Source organism: Gadus macrocephalus, chromosome 21 (genome assembly GCF_031168955.1).
Source record: "Gadus macrocephalus chromosome 21, ASM3116895v1".
Classification (NCBI taxonomy): Eukaryota; Metazoa; Chordata; class Actinopteri; order Gadiformes; family Gadidae; genus Gadus; species Gadus macrocephalus.
The window spans coordinates 10,846,109-10,870,712 of NC_082402.1; the positions used below are offsets into that span (position 1 = coordinate 10,846,109).

Sequence of the window (24,604 nt, forward strand, 5' to 3'; positions counted from 1 at the left end):
ATTTGAGTATTAAAGCTCGTCATTTCAAAGGCATGAACATTTCTATTACCTGACATTTCATTACTACTTTTTTATTTTTTTATGTATTGGCCAGGACAAAGTCTGCTCCACTTACCAGTCTACTTTGTCGTTTTCTGACATTTACAAACCGCCTCACTAAACATTTTAAACCTTTCCTTTTCATTGTATATTTTTTTTTTACCAGTTACAATTTCAGCTGGGAACACTTTAGTAGCTCAAGAATATTTGTCAAACACCGAAAGTTGACATTGACTGAAACTGCATCATATCTGAAAAGCTACCTCTTACAACATGTGTCATCTTGGCAGTCCATCTGTAACTTACAGCACATGCAGTGCTTTCATGGGCTCAGAAGGTTTTGAACACCCCAGAAGCAACATCAGTGCTTCCCGGCCCCCTAACTTGTGTACAACCCGAGAGGGAGCGCCCCTGTTTGTGTATGAAAACAGGATTCACAGCAGAGCAGCGGTTCCGTAAAGAACGTGAGAGTGTTTTAAAACTGGTCCCTTTCCCCTCAGGGTGTGCACACATTCCTCTGATGAACGCTGCCCTGACTCGCTGAGCCGGGCGTCAGACACCAGCGACTCGAGACTAGTGCGCTACAACAGGAAGTTGTTATCTTCAGCCAAACAACATGGGAAAGCAGAGCGCCCAAACGTGACTCGGCCCTCCGTTGCACTGTACGCTCTCTCCCATCATTCAGGGACTGATGGACGCTGCTCGGAGCAGCCTGCCCTGTTCCTCTGGACGGGACGAGCCGCCGCGAGAAGGGACAGCGGGGCCGTCGGAGTCCCCCGTGCACCTGTTCACCATGCAGGACGTCCTGTCCGACATCCAGGGGATGGTGGAACGGAGCCATATTATCAACGTGAGTTTTGGACTGATGCTATCATGCTGTTATGCTGTCTCCTTAGGATGTGTTGATCTAGACACCATTCAAGTTTCAAATTTCAACATCAGGGAATTACAATACGTTGCTTTGTGGGCCAGCCTGTTGTAACAAGTTAGTCGCGTCACTTTGTGAAAGACAGAATGTAACTTGAATGGGGAGGGATCATTTGCAGAGAGTTGGTCATTAGTGGCACAACATTGTATTTTTATATGCAAAATTTTACTTTTGAACCGTTATTAAACAGGTTGGTCTCATTGAGTTGTCACATCTCTTTAGCAAGAGTGAGACCTCAGAACACCACAGAAGAAAGCATTGTTTTACAAATCAAATCGTGGAATCTGGCAGAGAAGAAACAAGAGCTACAAGACCAGAAAGTTATGTTGACCTGCCTCACTCACAATCAGAGCTTTGACCCTTGTCTGTTTTGTAGCCCAGTCGATTATTAGGGGCATGACAACTGGACAGCTACCTTGCTATACTCTCTCTTCAGCTTATAGGGAGAGTCGAAACAATACAATCATCAGTAAGTGTTGTTAGACTGTCTGAAAAGGCTCACACGGATTGAAGGGAACGGAATGGCCCCGTAAATACAAATGTGCGATTGAGTGTAAAGTTATGCTTTAGGTGTCTGGACTTGGAAACAAACCTCCACCATCTGTGGTGTTCTGTGTCCAGCACAGTATGTCATTATAAATCCTGTCTGCAAAATCAGGCCTTGATTTTCTTCCCTTGCATAATGCTTGTAAATACGGTCTACAAGTGTGTCCATAAATGGCTTTAGAAGCCGCAGTGTCCCGGCAGAACAGATACGATCCGTTTGAAGATGAGCATTCTCCGAAAGTTCACGGGAAAGGAAGGTTTTTTATGTACTTTAGGATAGTACAGGGATTTCCTGTGGGCTAATTGAAAGGCCCGGGGGATTGCTTTGGTCCTAAAATAAACAGTTTGTAAAATTAAACCGTTAGAGACACAGATCTTATCTTACTTATATTATCTTGTTCATCCTGACCATAATTATTGTAATTCATATTATTGTCGTCATAATTATTGTTGTCATTATTGTTGCTGTTTTTGTTCTGTTTTCATGTAGTAAAAACTACATGAAAACAGTAGTACTGTTTTCATGTACTGTTATTGTTCTGTTTTCATGTTTTTATAGAGGGCACCACACATGGATTTAACTTGCCTGAAGTCGTGTTCTGGTGAATCAGAGATCCATTTGACGCGGACCATTTCCAGGGCTCTGGGATGCCGGTACCAGCCAGCCCAGCTCAATGTACCGGCCATGCTCAAACAACTGGAGGAGGCAAAGGTTGCATATTATGCAGTCATGTTTATTTATGAATTGTGACCTATAGATAATCGTGAATTATCTCTATGTTAATTTACATCTATTTGAGAGGGTCCACCTAGGGGCCTGCCACTCAGGAACTGGTTGGCAGGCCCCTATCCGTAGATTTATTTACGGTCTGTTCAATTGATAAAAGTCCTCTTAATGACCTAAAAATCTTAAATACCTAAATAATGTAATAAATATTTAGTTAGTTCGATGTTTACATGGTTTGTACGTTGATAGCGAACAGCATTGGGTACGAAAGCAAACAAACACATATTTGAATCATGATCGTAACGACAAAAAGCAAAGCTCCCTGTTGATTGGTTGGTCGCAGTACTGTGCGTACTTACCTACTCTGATGGTGGTGAACCTCGCTTACAGGACTATAGGCGCTGTGTGCAGGGGCAAGTGGCGGACATGAGGCGTGCGAGCGCATGCAGGACGAGCCGAGACCCGGAACCCTTGGGGACCGCGGAGGAGCAATGGAGCATGGCTCTGCTGGATGCCGCTGCCACAGTGCAGGTCAAGGCAGCACAGCTGGAACAGGTCACCCTGTATCACAACCAGATGGAAGACATCAGGTCGTTCCTAAAGAGGCTCACTGGGGAAATGGCGAAGCTGAGCTTGTAAGTAGCGTTGTTGTTGTGTTTACTGCCAGAATCGTCCGGTTGGTGTATTCTCATCTGGATGTGCATTCATTCCCTTTTGTGTATGTTGTTGTTTGTTTTCAGAGATGCTTTAGGTAGCAGCTCCGTCCAAGCCGAAAAGATCAGTGCTCTTTTGCAAACGATGGAGCAGAAGAAAGACATGATCACGGAGCTGCTCCATTCAAGTAGTGAACTTTCACCCCATTTGAGGGAGGCTGAAAGTTCAGGTGTTCTTCTTGCCCAACTCGGGTATCTCCAGGAAGAATGGAGACTTCTGGAAGGCACGTTTAAAAGAGCTCTCAGGCATGCCTCCGCATCCTTCTCTCAGTCGTCTCATCTTTTGAAAATGGCCCAGCATCTGCATGGCAGGGTAACAACTCTCCAGAAGACTTGCGCTGGCCTGCAATCCTCAGAGGAAAGCCATGGCAGCCCATGCAGCCTGATTCTACAACTGACCTGCCTGAAGGCCGACATAAAAATACACAATCAGCATTCTCTCCATATTCAATCACAGTCAGATACCTTATGCCAATTTTCTTTGGGTCGGAAGGAGAAGGATGAGATGGGGTGTGTTCTACAGGAGTTGCAATGCTCACTGAATGTCACAAAGAGGCAGCTTGAGGATCTCAAACCTGGTATAGGTGGGACTCCATTACCTGAACACCTCATGCTGTTGGAGGATTTGGCTACATCTGCCAAACACGCAGAAAACCAAGTCGCAATGGGGCAAACTTTACCCCTTTTCCCTGAAGAGGCCCAAATCCAAATTGGGGAAATGCGGAAACTGCGATCCAAAACTTTATCCAAACAATTACAATTGAAGTATTTGGCCATTGGTATTGATAAAAATAACTCTGATGTTTTGAACTCAGTAAAGATGGTAGAAGATCTGTATGAAGCCTTCGATGAAAGCTCAGCTCATTTCCTGGAGCATGCAGAGAAAAGCCTGCAGGAAAGGGAGGATCTATTCCACAAGCTTACTAGCTTTGACACCTGGCAAGCAGACAAACACATCTCCAAAAACCCTCGCATTCATATTGAGAATGCTTCAAAAGTTGAAATGGTAGAGTTAAAGAGACAGCTAGGTGTTCACAAATTGGCCACAGACAAGATTGAAAAACAAATGGCCAAGGTAGCCATTTTGATAGAGAACTGTAGGAAAACTGCCATAGAGTTGAATCCTGCTGAGGCCAGATATCTTATTAACAGGCTCTCAGGGCTCTGGACGGAATTTGATGGACTGGTGGCTCATGAGCGTGTAAGTAGCTGGGAGTTAGAAGAGCTTATTCACGAGCGTACCTCTTCTAATGAGGAACTAGCAAGCATCCAAGCTAGCCTAAAGAAGATATCTGCAGATCTTGATGGCCAAAGCTTCCCTTTGACGGCAGAAGCCATCTCTGCAGCTAAGCGGATGACACATATGCTAATGGAGCATCAGTTCCAAGTGCAGGAACTTCAGCACTGCCACGAGGCGAAGCGAAGCTCAATGATGTGTGACATTGGTGAGCTTCAAGACAGATGTAAAACTCTAACTGTCCATGCCATGGAGCAGGAAAAGTATTTTCACCTCCTGAAAGAAATGGACAAATCCCGGCACATTGCTGAAGGTCAAATCCAGTGTTCATTCACCCAAGCTGCAAGCTTGGGTGAAAGATTCAGACTTTGCCAAACTCTTTTAGTTGAACTTCCCCTAGTGAAGACACAGTGCCAAGAAGCGGCTGACCAATTGGAAGTCATAGCTCAAAACCTGAACGCTTCAGAGCTCCAATCAGAGAGGCAGAGGATTCTGCACACGGTGGAATCCCTGGTGGCCTGGGAGCACGCTGTGACGGAGAACGTCCATAACTTAGAGGGCAAACTTCTGGAAGATCTCCGTCTCTGCACCGAGCTTCCCAATATGACAGACCATGTCCGAAGAACCAAACAGGACCTATTGGAGGTTGAACCAGTGAACCCAGAGGAGAAGGCCATTGATGCTGCATTACAAAGGTTTTGGGTTATTCTGAGAAACCTGGAGTCTTGGATGCGGGTGGTCGAATCTTTGGGGCGGAAAGAAAAGTGTAACCTCAGGACCCTTGAAGAACTGAAATCCCTAACAGATGCATGTATGCATGACTGCCATTCAAAGATGGTAAGCCACTCTTTATTTTATATATATATATATATATATATATATATATATATATATACATTTCTTTACAATATGTCAATATATTTGAGCATTTAAACAACGTGTTTTCAACATGATGAAATGCCTGAACCTGTATCAAACAGGAGGACTTGGCCCATGCTCGAGAGGCCCTTAAGGACTACCACTGGGCTGCTCAGGGGGCCCTGTCCTTCCTCCACAACGCCGAAGCTACCTTCTTGTCAGCGCCTGGTGGGTTTTTGGACTGTGCCGAGGAACAAAAAGAGACCCAGGAGGCTCTCGCCTCACTCAAGGATGTCCTGCAGGCTCACATTAGCCATCTAGTGGAACTGGTGCCCAAACACCCCTGTCTCTCAAGCCAGAAGACAGAGCAGCTCCATATTGGGGTTCTGAGCCACCTGTTGGTGGGCAGAGCCATACTCGAGGCACAAGCACAGCTCAGACTGGAGGCCCTGGAGAGGTAAATCATTCCTGTTTGTTTTTCTTACATTTTACGCTTGGAAAATAAAATGGTTTCTTTCTTTATGACAATCCGTTTCACCATGTAGGTGTGCAAGAACACAACAGAGTCACTGGATGTGTCACAAACAATTACGACAGCTTCTGTCCAGCTTTGAGGCAAGTCTGTCTGAGTGTTGCTCCGAGCGAGTGACCTCCTACGTCCAGTGTGATGCCCAGCAAAACAGAGCTAAGGTAGGCAGATTCTCTCGACAACTTCATTGGTTTCACTGAAAACCTCTCCTGTCACTCGAGTCCAAAGAAGGATTATGGGCTGAGAACAACAGTTAGAAATACGTCTAGTTGTTGAGACTGCAAGAGCGTAAAGGTAAATGTATATATCGAATGGACTAAGTAAAGCAATTTAAAGAAATAAAAAACATTTCATGTAAATAAATGTCTGTTGAGTAACTATCTATAGCCAAATGTGGTAACAAAATGGCCCACAGAATATGCTGTTGCATTATTACAGTATTATGAATGATCGGAACTTGGTGGCGGTGGCAACTTTCCCTGGAAAAATCACATTGTTAGGGAGAGGTTTTCAATCCTGCAGCAGTGGCTGTTTGGCCAGAGAGGGTAGGTGTAGCTAACGCAACAGACGTGCACTTTAAATAACTTGTGTGTATAGCAGCGGACTGTTATTTCCGGTCTCTGCTGACCCGGCCAGTTAAACAACTGCAAACTGACTAATGTCACACTGTTTAGATCTTTGGAAAGTTGGACAAATATACTCCTGTAATAATCGCTTACCGCCGTAGGTGTCGCCAAAGAGAATAAAACGGAAATCTTCGCGATCATCCCTTTAAACTGTAGTTATATTTAATAGTATTATTATTTAGGTAATCAAGTCAGCCACACAAAACACTAACTGACTCTTGCCTTGTGTATCTGTGTGAGCAGTCCCTGATGGGGGAGCTGCACAGCCTGGCTGGGCAGCTAGAGGACCTGCGGGCCGGCTGTCCCATGCAGGGCTGCAGGGCGGGCAAGGAGGGGGAGCTGAGCGCCCTCTGGAGACACTGGGCACTGCTGTGTCGGGGGGTGGGCCTCCTGCTGGCCCACTCGGAGCAGAGGAGAGCCGAGTGGGGGGACATCAACACCAGCGTGAGCTTTATACTTGTTTTCAAGAGTTACTGTACATTCTGAGGCAAAAAAAACTATTTAAGTCATTTGCTTAGAATTAAGCAAATTACTTATTTGTTATTTCCGCCATGAAGAGTTGATAGATATTCACTATTCAGTCAACATACAGAGCCAAAATTCTGGATATTATGGAACATGTTGTATATTTTACAACCATGTGCCAGCATGATGATGTCATTATTAAACTACCAGTTCTATCTAGGGTTACGGTTGCTTTCCTATGCTATCCTGAACATAAACAAGATCAAATATTTTTTCTTGAGAGGGCACCATGAAGGAAATCACTATGAACAAGTCAAATCACAAACATCTCTTTGACCCCTCTGCCCCAGATGGAGCAACGCTGTAGCTCCTTGGCGAGGCATCAGGCAGAGCTTCCTGATCCCTCCTCCACCGGGGCCCCCGGCGCTCAGCCGGACGCCAACGAGTCATTATCCCCGGCAAAGATGCACCCGGCTGGCTTGGAGCAGGGGCAGCGGTCCTTCACCTCCCTGGAGCACCGTCTGCAGCACGCCCTCAGCCTTTCTGGGCCACAGGACCCCGGCTGCGCCGGGCCCTTGGGCCAACCACTGAAGGAGGTCCAGGGGAGTGTGAAAAGGTGAGGGAATCCTTTGGGAAGTGTTGTGTGCATCTGTAGAGGATACGCCAACCTGGTATTAACGCTCGGTAGTAGAGCTTGGCAAATATCAACAATAATATCAACTAGATTTCAATTAACAATATCGTGATATGTATCTTGGTAACATCAGGGATCATAATATTGATCCCAGTTCTTAATATTGTAATTGATCTAAAATTAGATGGATCTACGTTTTGCCAATATGGCCCAGCTGTGCTAGGGTGTTGTGTTTGACGAGAACATGTACGACTGGTGCAATAGACTGCAACAGAGGCTATATTTTTTGCGAAGATTAAGATTGTATGGTGTAAGCAGCCACATCATGATGATTTTCTACCGCGCCATTGTAGAGAGCATCATTAGATATGGGATCAGCTCATGGTTTTGTAACCTAACCGTTAAGCCAAAAAGCAAACTAGCCAGCATCCACAAAACGGCAATGAAAATCGTAGGGAGGAAAGAATATGAGCCTATACAGAGCATCTATGAGCAGGCAGTTAGGAAAAAAGCTAAGAAAATAATTTCCAACTCCCAACACCCACTCTTCCCTGAATATAAAACCCTGCCATCAGGGAGAAGACTCTGTGTGCCGCTATGCAAATCTAACCGCCTTAAATTATCATTTGTCCCAGCCTCCATTAAGCTGACGAACAATGTGCAATAGAATACTGTGAAATAAATAGGTTAGCACTTTAGCACATAGTACTTTAGTACATAGCACTTTAGAACTAAGCACTTTAGCACATAGCACTCTATCCATAAGTTCTAGTGCAATAAACACTTGCACTTTATCCCCATACTGTCGATTTCTATGATATACAGCAAGGTGCAATTTAAGTCTATCAAGCTCCATGTTCTCGATGTTAAAATGTTGGTTTGTCTGGTTGTGTTTGTGTCTGTGTTTGTGTTTTTGTTCTGTTGTACTCTGCGTATGTTAGGAAAGCACTGATGCACTGTGCCCAAGACAAATTTCTCCACGGGGACAATAAAGTTGAACCTTGACCTTGACCTTGGTGTTCTCCACAGCTTGACAGAAACAAACATGCTGGTGGTGCGAGCAGCCCTCGCTGAAGAGCAGGTGATGCGGCGGTCCCAGGAGGAGATACGGGAGGTGGAGGAACGGGTGGAGGCATTGCTCCTCCCTCTGGAATCCTGTTTCAACCTGCAGCAGGGAGAGATGGGACACGTAAAGGTGCTTGTCCTACACTGAGTCCCGGGTCTTAGGGTGCTAGTCTTAGCTGGTCGGCCATTTTAGGTAACATGGGGGCCATAGTGGGGTCTCATTCATGCAGAAAGCATAAGAAGCAACCCCACTTTGGTCCACTTCGATTTTGGCCAAAACAAATTTAGTTGGTAATAGTCTAACTGACTGCTGTTTTTTGGTTGGCAAGAATGTAATGGTTGCTCATTTACTTTTCCCTTTCGATGTTCAGTGCACCATAATGACTTAAAAGCTTTTTTTTTTTACATGAAAACCCCCACATGACCACCAACTTGACACAACTTCCCTTTTAGAGCTGTTTTTCCCCCCGTTGGGCAGAATTAATTGAAGTACTGCCGAGCAAATATGGTTGTTTTTAGGCATAAACTTATATTTGTCTGTACAGCTCCAACTCTATCCTACCCATGTTTTCCATTTGGCAGGACGCCAGGCAGGTCTTAGCTTTGCAGAGGGCTAAACTCTGCAGGGTCGGTGAGGAGCTGGGCAGCAGGTACCCAGAGGTGCCTGCAGACATTGGCCGACGGCTCGGTGAAGCCCAGCACGCCGTTCGGACAGCGGAGGAGAAGGTAGGGTGGCCCGCCATTCGACTGCACCGCACTCAAAGAGATGCCAACCTCCCCTCCACTCCCACCAATTGTAATGTGTGTCTTACATTTGGGCTCTCTCCAACCTTGATTGCCCTAAAACATTTTCAACAACAAAACAACAATTATTTAATGTTAATGATTAATAACAACAAAATGAATCGTTGACCTTCATTAGAGAGATTATCTGGAGCCTGTATAAGCCAGGCTCTGCTCTTGTCATGGTGCAGAAAGTCATTTTGCATGTATGAACTCTTTATTACGGGAACAAAACTCAATGAACAGGATTGTGTGAGTTTTTCCAGTATTGACTCGCTTGGGTTATTTCTATATATGTTGTGCTGCATGTCTATATTTATTGGATATAGTAATATTTTACTTCTGTTATTTCCTATACAAGAAGGTGTGTGTGTGTGTGTGTGTGTCTTAATGTGTGTGTGTGTGTGTGTGTGTGTGTGTGTGTGTGTGTGTGTGTGTGTGTGTGTGTGTGTGTGTGTGTGTGTGTGTGTGTGTGTGTGTGTCTTAATGTGTGTGTGTGTCTTAATGTGTGTGTGTGTGTGTGTGTCTGTGTGTGTGTGTGTGTGTGTGTGGTAACCCTGGCGTAGCTCTTGGAGAGGAGCGACCCGTTCCATAAGCTGAGCAGCAGTGCGCTGGAGGTCAGCGTCGCCCTGGAGGCGCTGAAGACGCTGCTGGACACCAGAAGTCCTTCCTTCCCCGAAGCTCAAGACAAGCTCAAGGTGTGTGTTTGGGTGTTTGCGCTTCCCTCTTTAACAAAGGGGGTGCTACTATTGACACTTCCACAGTATGTGTCACAGTATGTTATTGCAAAGCACTTAAAGACGACTTAGTTTGAACCTTATACGCTAAGTGAGTACATGCTATCGCGGGGCTTTCAGTAGTCTATTCTAGTAGACCCTACTATTCAATAGCAAATAAATTAGCTGAACCTCTGTGCCATATCTCTCCTTTGTTTGTTTCAGGAAACCAACATTACCTATTGAAATGCTATGTCCTATACTTAGGTTATGAAAACAAACATACATTAATCGCCCGTTTAAATATATATACAATGGAATAACCACACAGGCAGTACACCTTTGAGTGACCTTAGGTTCAATTCAGACCCTTGGTCCCATGCTAAATGCGTGTCATTGCCTCGCGTGTCAGTGTGTCTTCATATTTTGTATACATAAAGTCACAAAGAGCCCATAAGACAATATGATGCGTACAATTTTGACCTTTTGCTAAGGAAATCCCACTGAAAGGGCTCCTCCTATCCCTAATGCTGCGTTCACACCAATGCACGTCGCGAATACATACAAATTCAATAAAAAGAGGGTTTTTTTGCCAGTCAAGCCGGCATCACGAAATGGCTGGAATCACGAGGCTGCTCGTACCCACCACAAACTTTTCAAACAAGTAGAATATTCTGCTCAGGTTGGGTGTGAACGCACCTTAAGCCCACATCAGCATAAGGAAGTGTTTCTTTGTGCTCTGTGTGTCTGACCCCCCCCCACCCCCTGCAGCACGTGTGGGACGAGCTGGACGCGTGGCACAGCCGGCTGGGGGTCCTGGAGAGCGAGGCCCAGGACCTGGCAGAGGAGCGCCCCCAGCAGGGCCACCTCCTCATGGACCGGCTCAGCGGGCCCCTGCAGCTCTACCAGGACACGGCCCAGCTGGCCGAGCAGCGCACCGCCTTCCTGGCCCGGGTCAGGACACGCCCCCTCACACTCCGCCTCTTTTTTTGTTGTTGCTTTTTTATGCTTTTTAATAGAGTGGGATAGATAGGAGGGTCTGGGAGATAGAGGGGAGGACATGCAGCCAATGATGCAATGCAGCCAGGATTCAATGTCCTACAATGTTACATAAATGCGAGTTATGCCATGTTTCCTGTTTTTTTTATGGAGATATTTGTCACAAAGATACTTCTTTGTGTAAATGGAGGTTTGTTTTCTACACGGTTTGGATTTGAAAACTTTATCGCCACTTTTTCCAAGAACATTGGTTCCCAGGGCGAGATGTTTTAGCTAATCTTCCCACTGGGAAAAGTTGTGTTTGCTGTAAGCCAATTACGCAATTACACAATTACAGATTCCTCGAATCCAGCAACCGGATTGATGGAAACGAATTGAAAGATAGTGAAATGCCACGATCGCCCAGACTATTAATGCAAAGTGTGATTTGTTAGAGAGCAAGCAAGAGAAAAAGCACATATTTTTGGGTTAATTTAAGTTAACCTTCATTATGCACTTTTTTTCCATGAGATACATGATGTGCAAACCGAAAAAAGCCCTAATTACGTCTCTCTCGTGGTCTCCCTTTGTGATCATGAAATGCATGCAAAGGAACGTTTAAAGGTTTTTTTTTTGTTTTGTTTTTTTCGGTCCCATTTTTTGAAAATTGGTTAAAGTTCAATTGGGAAAATAAATGAGTTTCTTCACTTAAGGCCCAATGAGAAATGATTTCATTTTGTCATCCAAAAAGGAAGCAGATAAAAATGCTTACATGACAGTAAGAGGAAATACAATCAATTGATAAATTATTGTAATAAATATTTTTCTTATGATTGCTCCAGATTCCGGCCTTCCTTCAGGAGTTTGAGGACATCCTGCACAGCGCCACCTGTTGGCTCGGGGACGCTCAGTCGTGGATCAGTGCTCCCTGTACTTACTCTACAGCCAGGAGCCTCCACAGCCATGCCAAGTCCCTCCAGGTCTGTCTCCAGTCACAAGGGTTCGGGTCAGGAGGGCTTGAAAGAATAGACCAGGATGGTCTGTAATGACCTGAGATTGCAATGGAGTTGGTGGAAAAACATTGTGATGCTGCTGAATTAAAATGAAAAAAAATGAAAACCGCCCATGATACATTTTTGCAGCGCGTACATGAATACGATTGGTTTGTGTGACACTATCCTAGCTGGTCCTTGAAGACTCGGAGAGGACCAGAGCCACCCTTGGGAGCTTGGGGCTGCTGTTCCAGGTGATGTCTGCGGTCTGGGACACCAGAGCGCTGGAGCAGAGGCTGGCCTGGACAGAACGCCAGGTGGAGGGCATGCAGCACAATGTGTACGAGCCCATGGAGCAGCTCCTGCACATTGCCACAGTAAGAGCCCTTCGTTAACGCAGTCCAAAGAAAAACTACACGTTAGTTAACTGTTAACTAATGGTCTAGCTGGAATTAACTTCATGTTTACTAATGTGATGATCTTCATGTTAGATAAATACATTTGATAGGGTAGGACCCTACCCTAATACACCTTTGCCAATGCTGTATAATAATGCTTATTACTGCATTAACTAATGTTCATTACTGGTTCATTAATGTACCCTTATTGAGAAGTATGACCAGGACCCTCAAACTTGTTTGTGTTTATCCTGTGCTTTGCTTTAAGCATCGTATGTGAGCATGAATACACATTATTGTTAACTACAAAAATGTTATTCACATTGAAAAGAACTGTTGCAGAATTTTTTCAGAATTAGTTTCTATTTAGGAAAAATAACAAGAACACTTATTTATTTTCCAGGAAATTGATGCCATGGAATTAGAGGTGAAGACTATGGAAAAGAATGCGACGAAGATCAGATCCATTTTAACCACCATGGGCAGCAGGAACATCTCAGAGGCAGAGTGCCTCGAAAGCCGACAGGTGAGACACTCTGTTTGGTTCATTTCACCCTGCTACGTGATCGGTTTTCATTAGGAGGAATGACATATGATCATGTTTTCATCCATGTGAAATCCCAATTTACTTAGGGATTTACGGTGTTATGCACAGCTTTCTAAATCCCTAAGTAAATTGTTGTCAATATTACTCACACCCTATCACTATTAGTGTATCCCTCATACAATACATCTCAGTGGTTGAACTTCCACTAAAAAGAGAAGCACTGAGAAAGCCTTCAAATCTTCACAACTATCAAAGCTTTATATGTATACTTATACGTCCCATCTCTCATCTCTCATCTCAAGGTGATCCTGGACAACCTACAGTCCATGCGGGGGACCCTGGAGGAGATTGAGCAGTGCAAGGGCGAGCTGCAGCTCCCAGCAGGGGCGCTGGACACGCTCACCGTCTTCCCCAGGGCACAGCTCATGCTGCAGTCCCTCCAGGAGCTGCAGGAGTGGACCCAGCGGCAGGGCACGCTGCAGGAGGTACACCAGGGAGTGTGATCACCACCGCGCGCCGCTACAACAGAGTCCAATCCAATACATGCAGACTGAAGGAATCCCATACACAAGTGTTTTGATGTTATAAAACAAAAAACGTATTGCACATCCTCTATAGACCACTTGCAGTTGCTACTGAGGCTATATCGTTAGCCACTTGCCAATTTTTTTTTTGAGTTTTCTTATCATAGAATGACTTAACTAACACAACTTTTTTTTCAAACATTGTGAACTTTTTTTACTAGTTTAACTTTGTTGTCAAAACTCACTCTCAATCCATATATTGTGGAGGATGGAGACATAAACGTCCATTCTCTCTCACCATAATTGTTTAAACTGGATGGTAAAAACAGAGAACTTAATACATTCTTCATAACATAATAATTTTACTATTTGAATATATTTCTTTAATAATTGTGCTTATATAAGATAAAGACGTGGTGACCTTGATCCTTTGCCAACTCTTATCTGGGATTGATGTCTGCCTGGTGAAATGTTTGCCTTGTGTGCCTAACAACCAGAAATACATCATAACATCATTATCTCAGCTGGCCCAGCAAATGTTTTAAGGGTTAATTTACCACGTATATGCACATAACTACAGCTCCTGACAGGTTTGAGTTATATTTATTAAGAAAAACAACTCCTTAACAGGACGGTATGAAGTAACTTGACTGAACTGGTTCTTATCAGAAGACAATGCTAACACCCATCTCCTAACCAACTCTATTGCCCTCTCTATTGGAATCAGGACCCTGTTGAGGTACTCAGCTCTGAGGAAGAGGAGGGTGAGGGCGTGGAGCAGCGGTACCACTCGTCCTCCTCTGAAACCCTCACATGCAGTCTCCCAGAGGTGAAGATCCACACCTTCACACCAGGACCTGCTGACATGTTACATATATTTTAAAGAAGAATGCATGGCTTTACTTCTCTCTTATTCGCAAGCATTGAATGAAATGCATGGCTGTTGATGCTATTCATTGCTTTATCATGGTATGAATGGTAAAATGTTTATGGAGTATTGAGTACTTAACAGAAGTCTGTAAAAAGCACACTTAAAAAAACAGCTGTTTCACCCTTATAGAGATCACACGCACACACTCACTCAATCACACAGACAAACACACACACACACACACACACACACACACACACACACACACACACACACACACACACACACACACACACACACACACACACACACACACACATAAAAGGCTCATAATGACACTTCATAAAAATGCCCTTTATTAGGACCCCGAAGAGAGCTTTATTCAACTACAGGATATGGAGACAGATGCAGACACTGCCCGATGCCTTGGAGACGCTAAGGATATTCCTGGAACTCAACCACTCCAAGACGAGCCGGTACTTAAGGCTTCACCTTGGATTGTTTCTGTGTGTGTGTGTGTGTGTGTGTGTGTGTGTGTGTGTGTGTGTGTGTGTGTGTGTGTGTGTGTGTGTGTGTGTGTGTGTGTGTGTGTGTGTGTGTGTGTGTGTGTGTGTGTGTGTGTGAGAGACAGGTGTGTGTGTCTGTTTGTGTGTGTGCGCATTACATGTGTATTTGTGTGCGCATGACGTGTGTGCGTGAGCCCATAATATGTGTGCGTGTGTGTGTTTGGCCATTAGCGATCAGCAGTTGCTAGGTTTGGTGTTGTGGATGTTGTGATGTATCAGTGTTACTGAGCGTGTCTTGCGTGGTTCCATTGTTTTGAAGGCTCCTTGGAGTGTGGCCTGGCAGCCTTGGCCTGAAGCAGAGCAGATCTTAACCACCACCACGCGGGACGTGTCCTGGCCTGCGATGGTTGGTGCTGATAGAGCAGCGTCAGGGGAAGAAACTGGATTACCGCTGGCTATTGAACCCAGGCTTGTGTCCAACACAGAGACCAGTCTTGCTGCTATGGTAACTAAGGCTCACTTGACCCCATTTGGGTCATGTGATAGAAGTCATCTCACCCATTGTTTTCAATGCCTGATGAAGAACCCTAGCGATTGAAGCCTTGCCTGTTAATAAATCCACTTCTGGAGCATTTAAACAGTGTGCTGACCCTCCCTTTTTTCTCAACCAGTCGAACCCCGCCATGGTGTCAGATGAGCACAGACACTCGCCGTACATCGATGAGACGTGTCAACGCGTAGATCCACAGCATTCTTTGGCAGTTGATGCAACAGGGTTTCTTGCCGCAAGAACTCCAAATGCCTTCACAGCCAGAGGACCATCCATGAGCGCATCACGGAACAGGCCCGAACGTCTCACTGGATCGTTGACCTCTCACCAAGACTTGGTAAGAGCTTGAGATAGAAGAGCCCTGTATTTCTTCGGTTGCGGACACTTTCAACAGAGGGGGCTCACAAAGAGGGGAATATCAACACACCTCCCATACTATCTTCTTTCATAAAGCATCAAACCTAAGCACACCATTCCCCAACCCCTTTGTCTTATCTCGACCCAGGTGACCCAGGATGAGGTTATTGATCCCAGAGCAGACATTAAGGCCGGGGCCACTCTGGGCAGTGTGGTGGATGTAGAAGATATCACAAAGACACAAACCCATGATGCAATGCAGGACCATAAACCAGGGTGAATGACTCAGAAATCATCTTATTTTTATCTGCAATGGATTGTCCAATGTCTTATTCAGTTTTCAATGCATATAATGTTATGTGTCATTTTGCACGTTTCACATTTACCCTGTTTGTAAAAACTAAACTCAATGTTTGCATAAATTACCCTGCTTTGGTGTAACTCTTTCACTTCTCTGCCTCCTTCATTCCGTCCCTACTTCCTTGTTTCTAAAGGATGTCCAATGATGACGAAGAAGAAGCACAACGAGAAGAAGACGAGCAAAAGCGAAACCCTGTCTCTGCCGAGATCTCTCACAACCTCACAGCTGTGATCCGCAGCAGAAACAGAGAGGATGTGGAACAGGTGAATGCCCAACAAACACCCACTAAAACAATTTTCTCAAGTCATGCCAAAAAATTGCTGAAACTCAATGGAAATGTCAGTGTCTCCGCGTGCTCCACGATGTCACAAGAAATGAAAGGACAATTTTGATTACAGTTGTTAACATTTGAACGGAGGTCTAAAGTAGAGCCTTGATGGAGAACCTGAGTTGTGTGTCCTGTTTGCTCTGTGAGGATGATGTATTCCCTGTGATCTGCTTGTATAGGTCGAGGAGAGGCGAGAGGAGACAGGTGTGCCACAGGAATCCCAGGAGGCTACAATTATGCTTCAGGAATTTGTCTGTACAATGGAAAGAGAGGTACCTTGGATTCACCTTAAATCACCTGAATTTGATATTTCACATGACTTTACAAATTGCTTGTTTAAGCTGTCTTATTTATCTTTAGCAGAGTCAGAAATTTAGGTCAACAGGTTTTGATGTCAACATGGGATTCATGGATATTTACATTGTGATTTATCTTATATTTGATGATGTGTTACTGATAAATAATTATTTAGCAAAGCACATGGAGCACAAATGTTTCTATTTTGTATTTTGTCCGCTTGCTTTTTGGGTAGAGAATTATTTTGGACGTAAAAATACCAAACTATTATACCGGGTTTGTCCCGACACGCCCGTGTGCTTTGGGATTAAGGGTTGGGATTCATTTTTATGTTTCCATATGTCTCAGATTGGTATGAGGCACACAGACAGCTTGCTTTGGTTGGTGGAGGACTTTGACATTGGACGGAGTGAACCACACCCCACTCTCAAGTCTGTGCCTAGTTTGGAGGTAACCAGCGTTTGTGCGTGTGTGTGTGTTAGTGTGTGTGTGTGTGTGTGTGTGTGTGTGTGTGTGTGTGTGTGTGTGTGCGTGCCTGCGTGCCTGCGTGCGCGTGCCTGCGTGCGTGCGTGCATGCATTCGTGCCACATGTAAGGGTGCATTTCAAACATTCCTAAATGTCTAGGCACATTTTCTTTCTTTAGCATCGTGTATCCATTTTCTTTACTTCTTCATTCTCCAGTGGCTCGAGGGGACCTCCGAAATGGCCCCTGAGGAACAGTCTGAGCTACGGCGGATTTCCAGCTCGTTCCTGCACAGATTAACATGCTTATTAGACCTGGGCGACGGACGCACGAGAGCATGGCAGACTGGCCACGGACAAAGTCTGCATCTCCCCTCCAGAAGCAAAGTATGCACACATAACCCAAAGGATGTCTCCTTCAGACCAAAGCTCCACAGTTACAATGTGTACGGGTCGATGTATAAAGGATTGTCTCCTCCAGACGATCGCTCCACAGTTAAAATGTGTACAGGTCGATATATAATGGATTGTCTCCTCCAGACGAAAACGCTCCACAGTTACAATGTGTACAGGACCATCCCGTGGTCTTCAATCATCTTAAGTCTTGCCAGGGGGACAGGCTTTCATCACTTTTACTGTTTCTTAGAATATACAACATTCAAAAAGGGTAATAGAAATGCATTGGTTTGTTTTTTTTTCCGGAAAGGGAGCCCTCGCCTACTTATAGAAAGGGACTTTGTCCTTTAAACCATGAAACATACTCTTTTGACTCAACGTGTTTCCTGTCCTTTGATCCCAAAGTTCTTGCGGGTTCTGGGGACCCAGTTGGCCGTGGCGCAGCATGTGTTCCAGCGAGAGCCACAGGCCCTGGAGGGTACTGAGGAGGAGGCTGTCTGGGCCCGGCTGGAGCTCAGGGCCAGAGCGGTGCTGCAACACGCGCTGGATCAGGAAGTCACATCGCAAAGCACACTTCAGGTTCGACACAGCGTCGTGGTTGTGTTCAAGGCTACACACAAACATACCTTCAAACCGTGGTAACGCCGCACACCATCTCCGCCGCTGAGTCACCGGTTTGTTTCAACAGGCCAGCAGCGAGTGGGAGGGGGGGCGTGGCCGGATGGGCGCGCTGCTGGAGGAGTTGGACGGCGTGGCGAGCGCGGGACCGCCGGAGGGGGGGGGGGACGGCGACTCGGAGCTGTACCTTGTGGAGCATGTGCGGACACGACTCGGAGCCTGCCAGGTACACCCCGTCCCGGCGTCGCTCACCGTGAGACGTTGTTCACCGGTTCAGTTTCACCGTCGCTTTTGGAGAAGAAGAAAAAAAAAACTCAATCACACTGCTGTTAGACGCCACTGCACTGGCCAGTGTGAGATTGGACGCCATACGTCACGTGGGCTGCATTCACACTTGCTCATCTTAGGTATTTTTTGTGTGTGAGTCAAGGTCATTACCGGTGATGAAGAGCACAGAGAGACGGTGGGGAGCGCTTGTCTCAGCACAGATGTCCTACAGAAACCCCAATTGTCTCTCTGTAATAGAACATTTTTCTTTCAGACACCAGGTCCTAAAAGACCTCGTTCTCAGCAAAATGGCATCCGCCGACCCGATGAGAGAACGCTGTGTTCCTCTACTCGATGATGATGATGATGATGATGATGATGATGATGATGATGATGATGATGATAATGCCAGTCCTTGTTTCTCTGCCTTTTCTGTGAAAAAATGAAACATTTGTATGGATGGGCTGAGTGACATGAGTAATGCTTCTCTTCTCTTACCTTCTTCTTCGCCAGTGTTCTTACTGTAGAACTTTTGTTAATATAGGGACTGAACTTAAAACGACCAAAAAACATGTACATACGACCTATTAACTCCCTAGCTTCATTTATTTCCCTCTGACCCTACGATACTACGACAGGCCAGGTTTCAATTGAGAGGTCTCTCCTCATATAGAAGGAGGCTTTCATAAGAACATCGCCATTCTGTCGCACCTAGCTGCCTGTATGTCTGTGTTTTATGTGTAAGGTAATCCGTTAGACACCCACTTTAAGAGCCTCTTACTGTTTCCTCCTAGGACGTGCTAGTCCAGCTCGAGCAGAGCAGGGCGGCCTTGGGCTGTCTGCTAGACCAGAGACAGCTATTGGTGCTTCCGCCGCCAACCGACGCAGAAGGCAGTACCTCAGTCGGCCCAACAGGGGGAGCTCTGGAGCTGCAGTGGCGGAGCATCCACAGGCGGACAGAGCAGGAGATCAGGCGTTGCCAGGAGATTCAGCGGAGCTGGGCCAGGTGAGACAGATCAGAGGGGAAGCAGACCATAGCCCGTAGACACTGGAACAGTAGCCGGTGAACATGTTACCTCATTTTAAATAATTCAGACCAAGGTTGTTTATTGCGCATAAAATGTGTAGCTAATTATAGCAAAATAAATTGACTTTGGATAGGCCTAGATTATTTTATTTTAATGTTCCAACCTGAGTTGTACATTACTCCCCCAGAGTTTTCATTCATTGCAGTAAATGTCCTACCTTCACAAATAGGGCACATCCCAGAAATATTCATTTTACTTTGGCAAGAGAAGATGAATTCAGAAAACAAACAAACTGTAATTAAATTCAAGTCAACCAGAACACTTCCACCATTCCATTAACACTCTTAAAGGGGCAGTGAACCCAAATATGTTTAGTTAAAACGTGGCAATAGCTAACCGTCACCGACACAGTGCCCGCGGTTACCAGGTCGCCCCGCAAGGACCAGATGAGGCGCCCGCAGGTTTTAAGTTAAATAAGTATCCCAAAGTTGCCATGGGTCGTAACCATGGGAATAACATGTGCCTGCGCTCCCAGCCAAAGTGCATTTATTTTTAAACTCCTGGTGGCTGAATCTAGCTGAAGGGGCTTGACTTACCCTTTACAATGACAACAAGTCATTCCCACTAATGCACCCTACATGTGACTCGTAGCTCATTTCTGTCCTCTGTAAAGAGGGAACGGTCATGGTCCACTCTGCTGGCTGAGTGCTTAATGTCTGAGTCTCTCCCCCTCTCCCCCCCTTCGATAGACTGCAGAGCGAGAGCCAATCTCTGGGGGAGTGGCTGGCGGGGGTCCGAGGGCCACTGGAGACGTGGTGTGGGCTGGCCGACAGCGCTGCAGGGGGGAAGGAGAGCAACGTTCACAGCCACCTCACCCAGCTCCTGGTAAAAACAACTGAAAAAAAACAACGCCTTAACTTGAACACACCCAAGGGAACAACTGGTGTTGGGATAAGGATGTTGTTTTTTGACATTCACATTTTACTTTGAGGCCATTTTTTTTATCAATCGTTTTCACTTTCAACACATCTGAAAATCTGCATTGTGTTTGTGTGTGTGTGTGTTTGTGTGCAAGTGTGTGGGAATTTTTGGTTGCTCAAAATTCTTCTATCTTGGCCGATAAAGTTGTCCAACTAGCTATTTGGCCATGCCGGCTTAGTCTGGCTAATGTTAGCAGGCGTCCATTTAGTTTGTTTGATATTTTTAATGCATCAATAATGATGAAAAGACTCGATGTGATCATGAACTCAACCTATTGACCACTCTAATACATACACATATTTTTTCATATTGGTGGATATGGTATGTAATCACCGAAACAATATGTAATCTAATAAATTGATTGATGAACAGTTGAAAATGTCATTGCTGTCCTGTCCAATAGGATTTCTCCATGGAGGTGGAGGCCAGGGCGGCTCAGAAGGCATCTATAGCCAGGGAAGGAGCTCTCCTCCTGGGCTTGAGGGAGGCAGACAGTCCCTGGCTGCGTGGTCTGCTCAGTGCGCTGGAAGTCACCTGGAGCCAGCATACATCTGACCTGGACAAGGCCCAGGAACGGCTGCATCAGGTAGTGCCCATCAAATCATTAATTGAACATTAAACTCTTTTGGTCGAGTTTGCTGATGACATTTTCAGTATTCATAAAAAATGGAACACAAAACAATGATTTATTCTCAGTTAGACCATGAGATGAGACCATGAATCAGACCATGAGATGAGACCATGAGATGAGAACATAAATCAGACCATGAATCGGACCATGAGATGAGAACATGAGATGAGAACATGAATCAGACCTTGAAATTAGACCATGAAATTAGACCATGAATCAGACCACGAAATGAGACTATGAATGAGAACATGAGATGAGACAATGAGATGAGACCATGAATCAGACCATGCGATGAGACATGAATCAGACCATGAAATGAGACCATGAATCAGACCGTGAGATGAGACCATAAAATGAGACCATGTATCGGACCATGAGATGAGACCATTAATCAGACCTTGAGATGAGACCATGAATCAGACCTTGAGATGAGACCATGAATCAGACCATGAGTTAAGACCATGAATCAGACGACTTTGAGATGAGACCATGAATCAGACCATGAGTTAAGACCATGAATCAGACGACTTTGAGATGAGACCATGAATCAGTCCATGAGTTAAGACCATGAATCAGACGACCTTGAGATGAGACCATGAATCAGACCATGAGTTAAGACCATGAATCAGACGACCTTGAGATGAGACCATGAATCAGACCATGAGATGAGACCATGAATCAGAGCCATGAGATGAGACCATGAATCAGAGCCATGAGATGAGACACTGAATCAGAACTTGAGATTAGACCAGGGATCGGCGGGAAATGGGCCTCAAAGTGATCCTGGCTCCATCACTGTAGAGTTCAGATCAGATTACACATCAGCTTTATTAGTTTGGAAACTTGATAAGGCCACAGCTTGTCAGGCTCTGAATTACAACCGCTCTCCCCTGTCCGCTGTTTGTTTTCAAAGATAATTGGACATTTGATAGAAAAAAGACATCTCCCCCTCATTAAAAGGGAGTGTAACTCAAAAGCCCTTTCGGTGCTGGCAGAATCTCAAAGAGAAAGACGAAGAGAAGGGCATTTTTAATTCCCCCTCCATCCATCACCGGTGATCGGAGGAACTGTGTGGGAATCTGTCTGCCATTGCTGGCAGCCTCGGTACGGCGTCCGTTTCACGCTGTTTACGCACATTCTCCTTTTGGGAAAGTTTGAGGAGGGCACTAATTAAATGGTCCAACTGAATATTTCTGCAATCGAAGGTGAGATTAATTAACAGATTGATGCAGACTGCGAAAAAACCACAATAAATTCATATTCTTTCTTTCTTTCTTTCTTTCTTTCTTTCTTTCTTTTGTTTGTTCTTTCCCCAGCTGGTCGTGGTTGTCTGGCCCCCGTCGGAGCTGCTCTCTGACCTGCGGGGCTGGGTGGAGAAGGTGGAGAACAGGCTTGGGGAGGAAAGGGTGAAAGCCTTCCAGGCCACAGATGCCTCCCAGCTGGCCGACACCCTACAGCACCTCCAGGTAGCCCTGCCGCCTCCACCACACACCCTCTATATCAGCCTCCTCTAATCACAACATGATCCCCTTCGGTTTGTGTGCATGTATTTTTAAAGATGAGATTAGGTACAATTGAGGAGCTACAGTTTCAGTGTTAATTGTGAGAAATGCCATTGCCATCCGTCAGCTGAGGGATGGTTAAACGTGATGTGAGAATATGTTCCGGTTGTCGGTGCCTGACTCTGTATGAGCCGATTTAGATTCTGAACTGGTCCTGCCTCATTTCTCACCAATCAGGGCATCTCTTCCCTGATTGGTTTCGGGGATCAATCTTGCCTGTCAATTGCTAGCTACACTACATCTGTGTGAATGCATTTAAAAATGTTGGAGTTCTCTCGTCAGCTTTTTTCTGCCTTCTCTCTCACAACTACTATTCTGTATGTTCTGCTGTGGCACCTGAATTTCCATACTTGGAATTTAAACAGTAACATTTTATTGCCCATCGTCAACAAGGCTTCAAACATCACTTTTCAGATGTTGTGTGGGACAATTGTTGTCTTACACTTACATTGTTTCAAATGCTTGTTTTGTTTGTTTTCAGACTAGTTGTATGTGTTTTTCTCCTCATCATTCCTCAGGAGCTGAATGTGGGCGTGAGCTGTGGTCAGGTGCTCCTGGACTTCCTGTGGCAGTCTGCGCCGCCAAAAGCAGATCCGGCAGACATCTGCGTGTTCAGTTGGGAACGCACTCTCTTCGCCGAGACGATCGGCGAACTCAGCTCGAGCTGGGCGTGCCTACAGGGCGAGCTAATGAGTCAGGTTCGTTTCTCACAGTAAAAACAGCTTTTTCTACTGAATCCACCCACCCTCTATGGTCAGACCTTAAGGTCAGCAGTTCCTATGGTTAAATAGTGGTTAATGCAGTCAATCTTTCGGATTGGCTGAAAGGATCCCAGCCCGTGTGCCCTGCCATAATAACGTACATCGTCCAACAAAACATAAAAATTACGGCAGCCCACTTGACCGAGCAACAATCTCGGAATTTATTTGAGGATTCAGTCCTCGAGTGACAGAACGTTTCCCATAACACAAGCCTTGTCTGGAGTCTAACCAGTCCCACGTTCTTAATGTAGTATATTGCCTCTGTTCCCCGATAGATCCGCTTGGTGGGAGATATGCATGACATGTGCGCCCACAGAAAAATGCGATTGGAGCGTATTGGCGACTGGCTCGCACGTCAAGCTGCCGAGTTGGAGCGCTGGGATCGCCCCGCCAGCCAAACCGAGGCTCGCAAGGCCCTGCTCGAATGCCAGGTACACCGCCCTCCCAGCCGCCCGCATGTTAAAGAGGCTTGTCTCTTTCCCTTTCTTTTGGATCTCTATTTCAGTGTTTCTCAATTGGTGGTTCGCGACCCAAAAGTGGTCCAAAGAAATTGTGCCGTCCAAAAAATGTATAAGGCTAAAATAATACATATATTTTTACTTTTACTTTGTTTTTTGTTGCTAAAGTAATGTTCTTTGATTGCAGGGATGAAAATATTGGTTTATTTATTTATGTTTGAAAAGGCATGATCATGATGACATTTTGTCTGTGTGTTTGCTAGGCCAGTTTGAGAAACAAATTGGCCTGGTTTGGTATGAAAGTGGGTTGCGACTTAATGACCATGGGACAATGTGGGTCCCAAGGCCAGACCAGTTGAATTCCACTGCTCTATCTGGTTTACACTTTGAATTGCTGAACCCCCCTCTCCCCCAAGGCCATTGAGGGGAGAGAAAAGGAGGTGAGGGCAACAGTGCAGGAGCTGCAGGAGCTGCAGGAGCTGCGTGCTTGTGAGCCGGAGGACCCCCAGCAGGAGCAAGAGACACAGCAGAGGCAGGAGAATCCCAGGGACAGTGTGTTTGCTTCGCGGGTAGAGGGCGCCACTCAAGCCTGCATGGCGCTGACCCAGAAGGTACTGATGAATAATTGAACCAATGGGCTTTACTGATGCACTTTAAAGAACACGGATTGAGATTTGTGATACTTTCTAAAGTCATTTAAGAACTGGGAAGTTGTGCTACATGTCCTTCCTCTTTTTCCCTTCTCTTCTTTGGAATGTTCCATTATGCTCAGAGTACACAGTCTAATACTAGCCTTTATTTATACAGTGCAGATAAATGACTTCCAAAAACACCTTTAAAACCTGGCAAAGTATGAGCCAGATT

The 24,604-nt window shown here is 45.4% G+C and overlaps 1 protein-coding gene across 1 annotated transcript in view; it reads left to right on the plus strand.

The window, feature by feature from the left end:
• Window positions 1–566: 566 nt before the first annotated feature.
• The window catches only part of LOC132450342 (uncharacterized), a 35,316-nt gene continuing 11,278 nt past the window's right edge, over window positions 567–24,604 (plus strand). Inside the window, exons 1-34 of the mRNA XM_060042428.1 lie at window positions 567–889; window positions 2,073–2,225; window positions 2,631–2,875; window positions 2,981–5,027; window positions 5,171–5,505; window positions 5,594–5,738; window positions 6,447–6,647; window positions 7,019–7,284; window positions 8,332–8,497; window positions 8,950–9,093; window positions 9,717–9,848; window positions 10,638–10,820; window positions 11,687–11,824; window positions 12,028–12,213; window positions 12,638–12,760; window positions 13,084–13,266; window positions 14,033–14,134; window positions 14,539–14,652; window positions 15,002–15,187; window positions 15,354–15,569; window positions 15,738–15,865; window positions 16,084–16,213; window positions 16,458–16,550; window positions 16,924–17,025; window positions 17,258–17,425; window positions 17,840–18,013; window positions 18,123–18,278; window positions 19,114–19,325; window positions 20,097–20,232; window positions 20,732–20,914; window positions 22,276–22,425; window positions 23,040–23,219; window positions 23,558–23,713; window positions 24,157–24,351. Coding sequence (XP_059898411.1) covers window positions 731–889; window positions 2,073–2,225; window positions 2,631–2,875; window positions 2,981–5,027; window positions 5,171–5,505; window positions 5,594–5,738; window positions 6,447–6,647; window positions 7,019–7,284; window positions 8,332–8,497; window positions 8,950–9,093; window positions 9,717–9,848; window positions 10,638–10,820; window positions 11,687–11,824; window positions 12,028–12,213; window positions 12,638–12,760; window positions 13,084–13,266; window positions 14,033–14,134; window positions 14,539–14,652; window positions 15,002–15,187; window positions 15,354–15,569; window positions 15,738–15,865; window positions 16,084–16,213; window positions 16,458–16,550; window positions 16,924–17,025; window positions 17,258–17,425; window positions 17,840–18,013; window positions 18,123–18,278; window positions 19,114–19,325; window positions 20,097–20,232; window positions 20,732–20,914; window positions 22,276–22,425; window positions 23,040–23,219; window positions 23,558–23,713; window positions 24,157–24,351 — 7,587 coding nt within the window. The 5' untranslated portion in view covers window positions 567–730. The remainder of the gene's footprint in view (window positions 890–2,072; window positions 2,226–2,630; window positions 2,876–2,980; window positions 5,028–5,170; window positions 5,506–5,593; window positions 5,739–6,446; window positions 6,648–7,018; window positions 7,285–8,331; window positions 8,498–8,949; window positions 9,094–9,716; window positions 9,849–10,637; window positions 10,821–11,686; window positions 11,825–12,027; window positions 12,214–12,637; window positions 12,761–13,083; window positions 13,267–14,032; window positions 14,135–14,538; window positions 14,653–15,001; window positions 15,188–15,353; window positions 15,570–15,737; window positions 15,866–16,083; window positions 16,214–16,457; window positions 16,551–16,923; window positions 17,026–17,257; window positions 17,426–17,839; window positions 18,014–18,122; window positions 18,279–19,113; window positions 19,326–20,096; window positions 20,233–20,731; window positions 20,915–22,275; window positions 22,426–23,039; window positions 23,220–23,557; window positions 23,714–24,156; window positions 24,352–24,604) is intronic.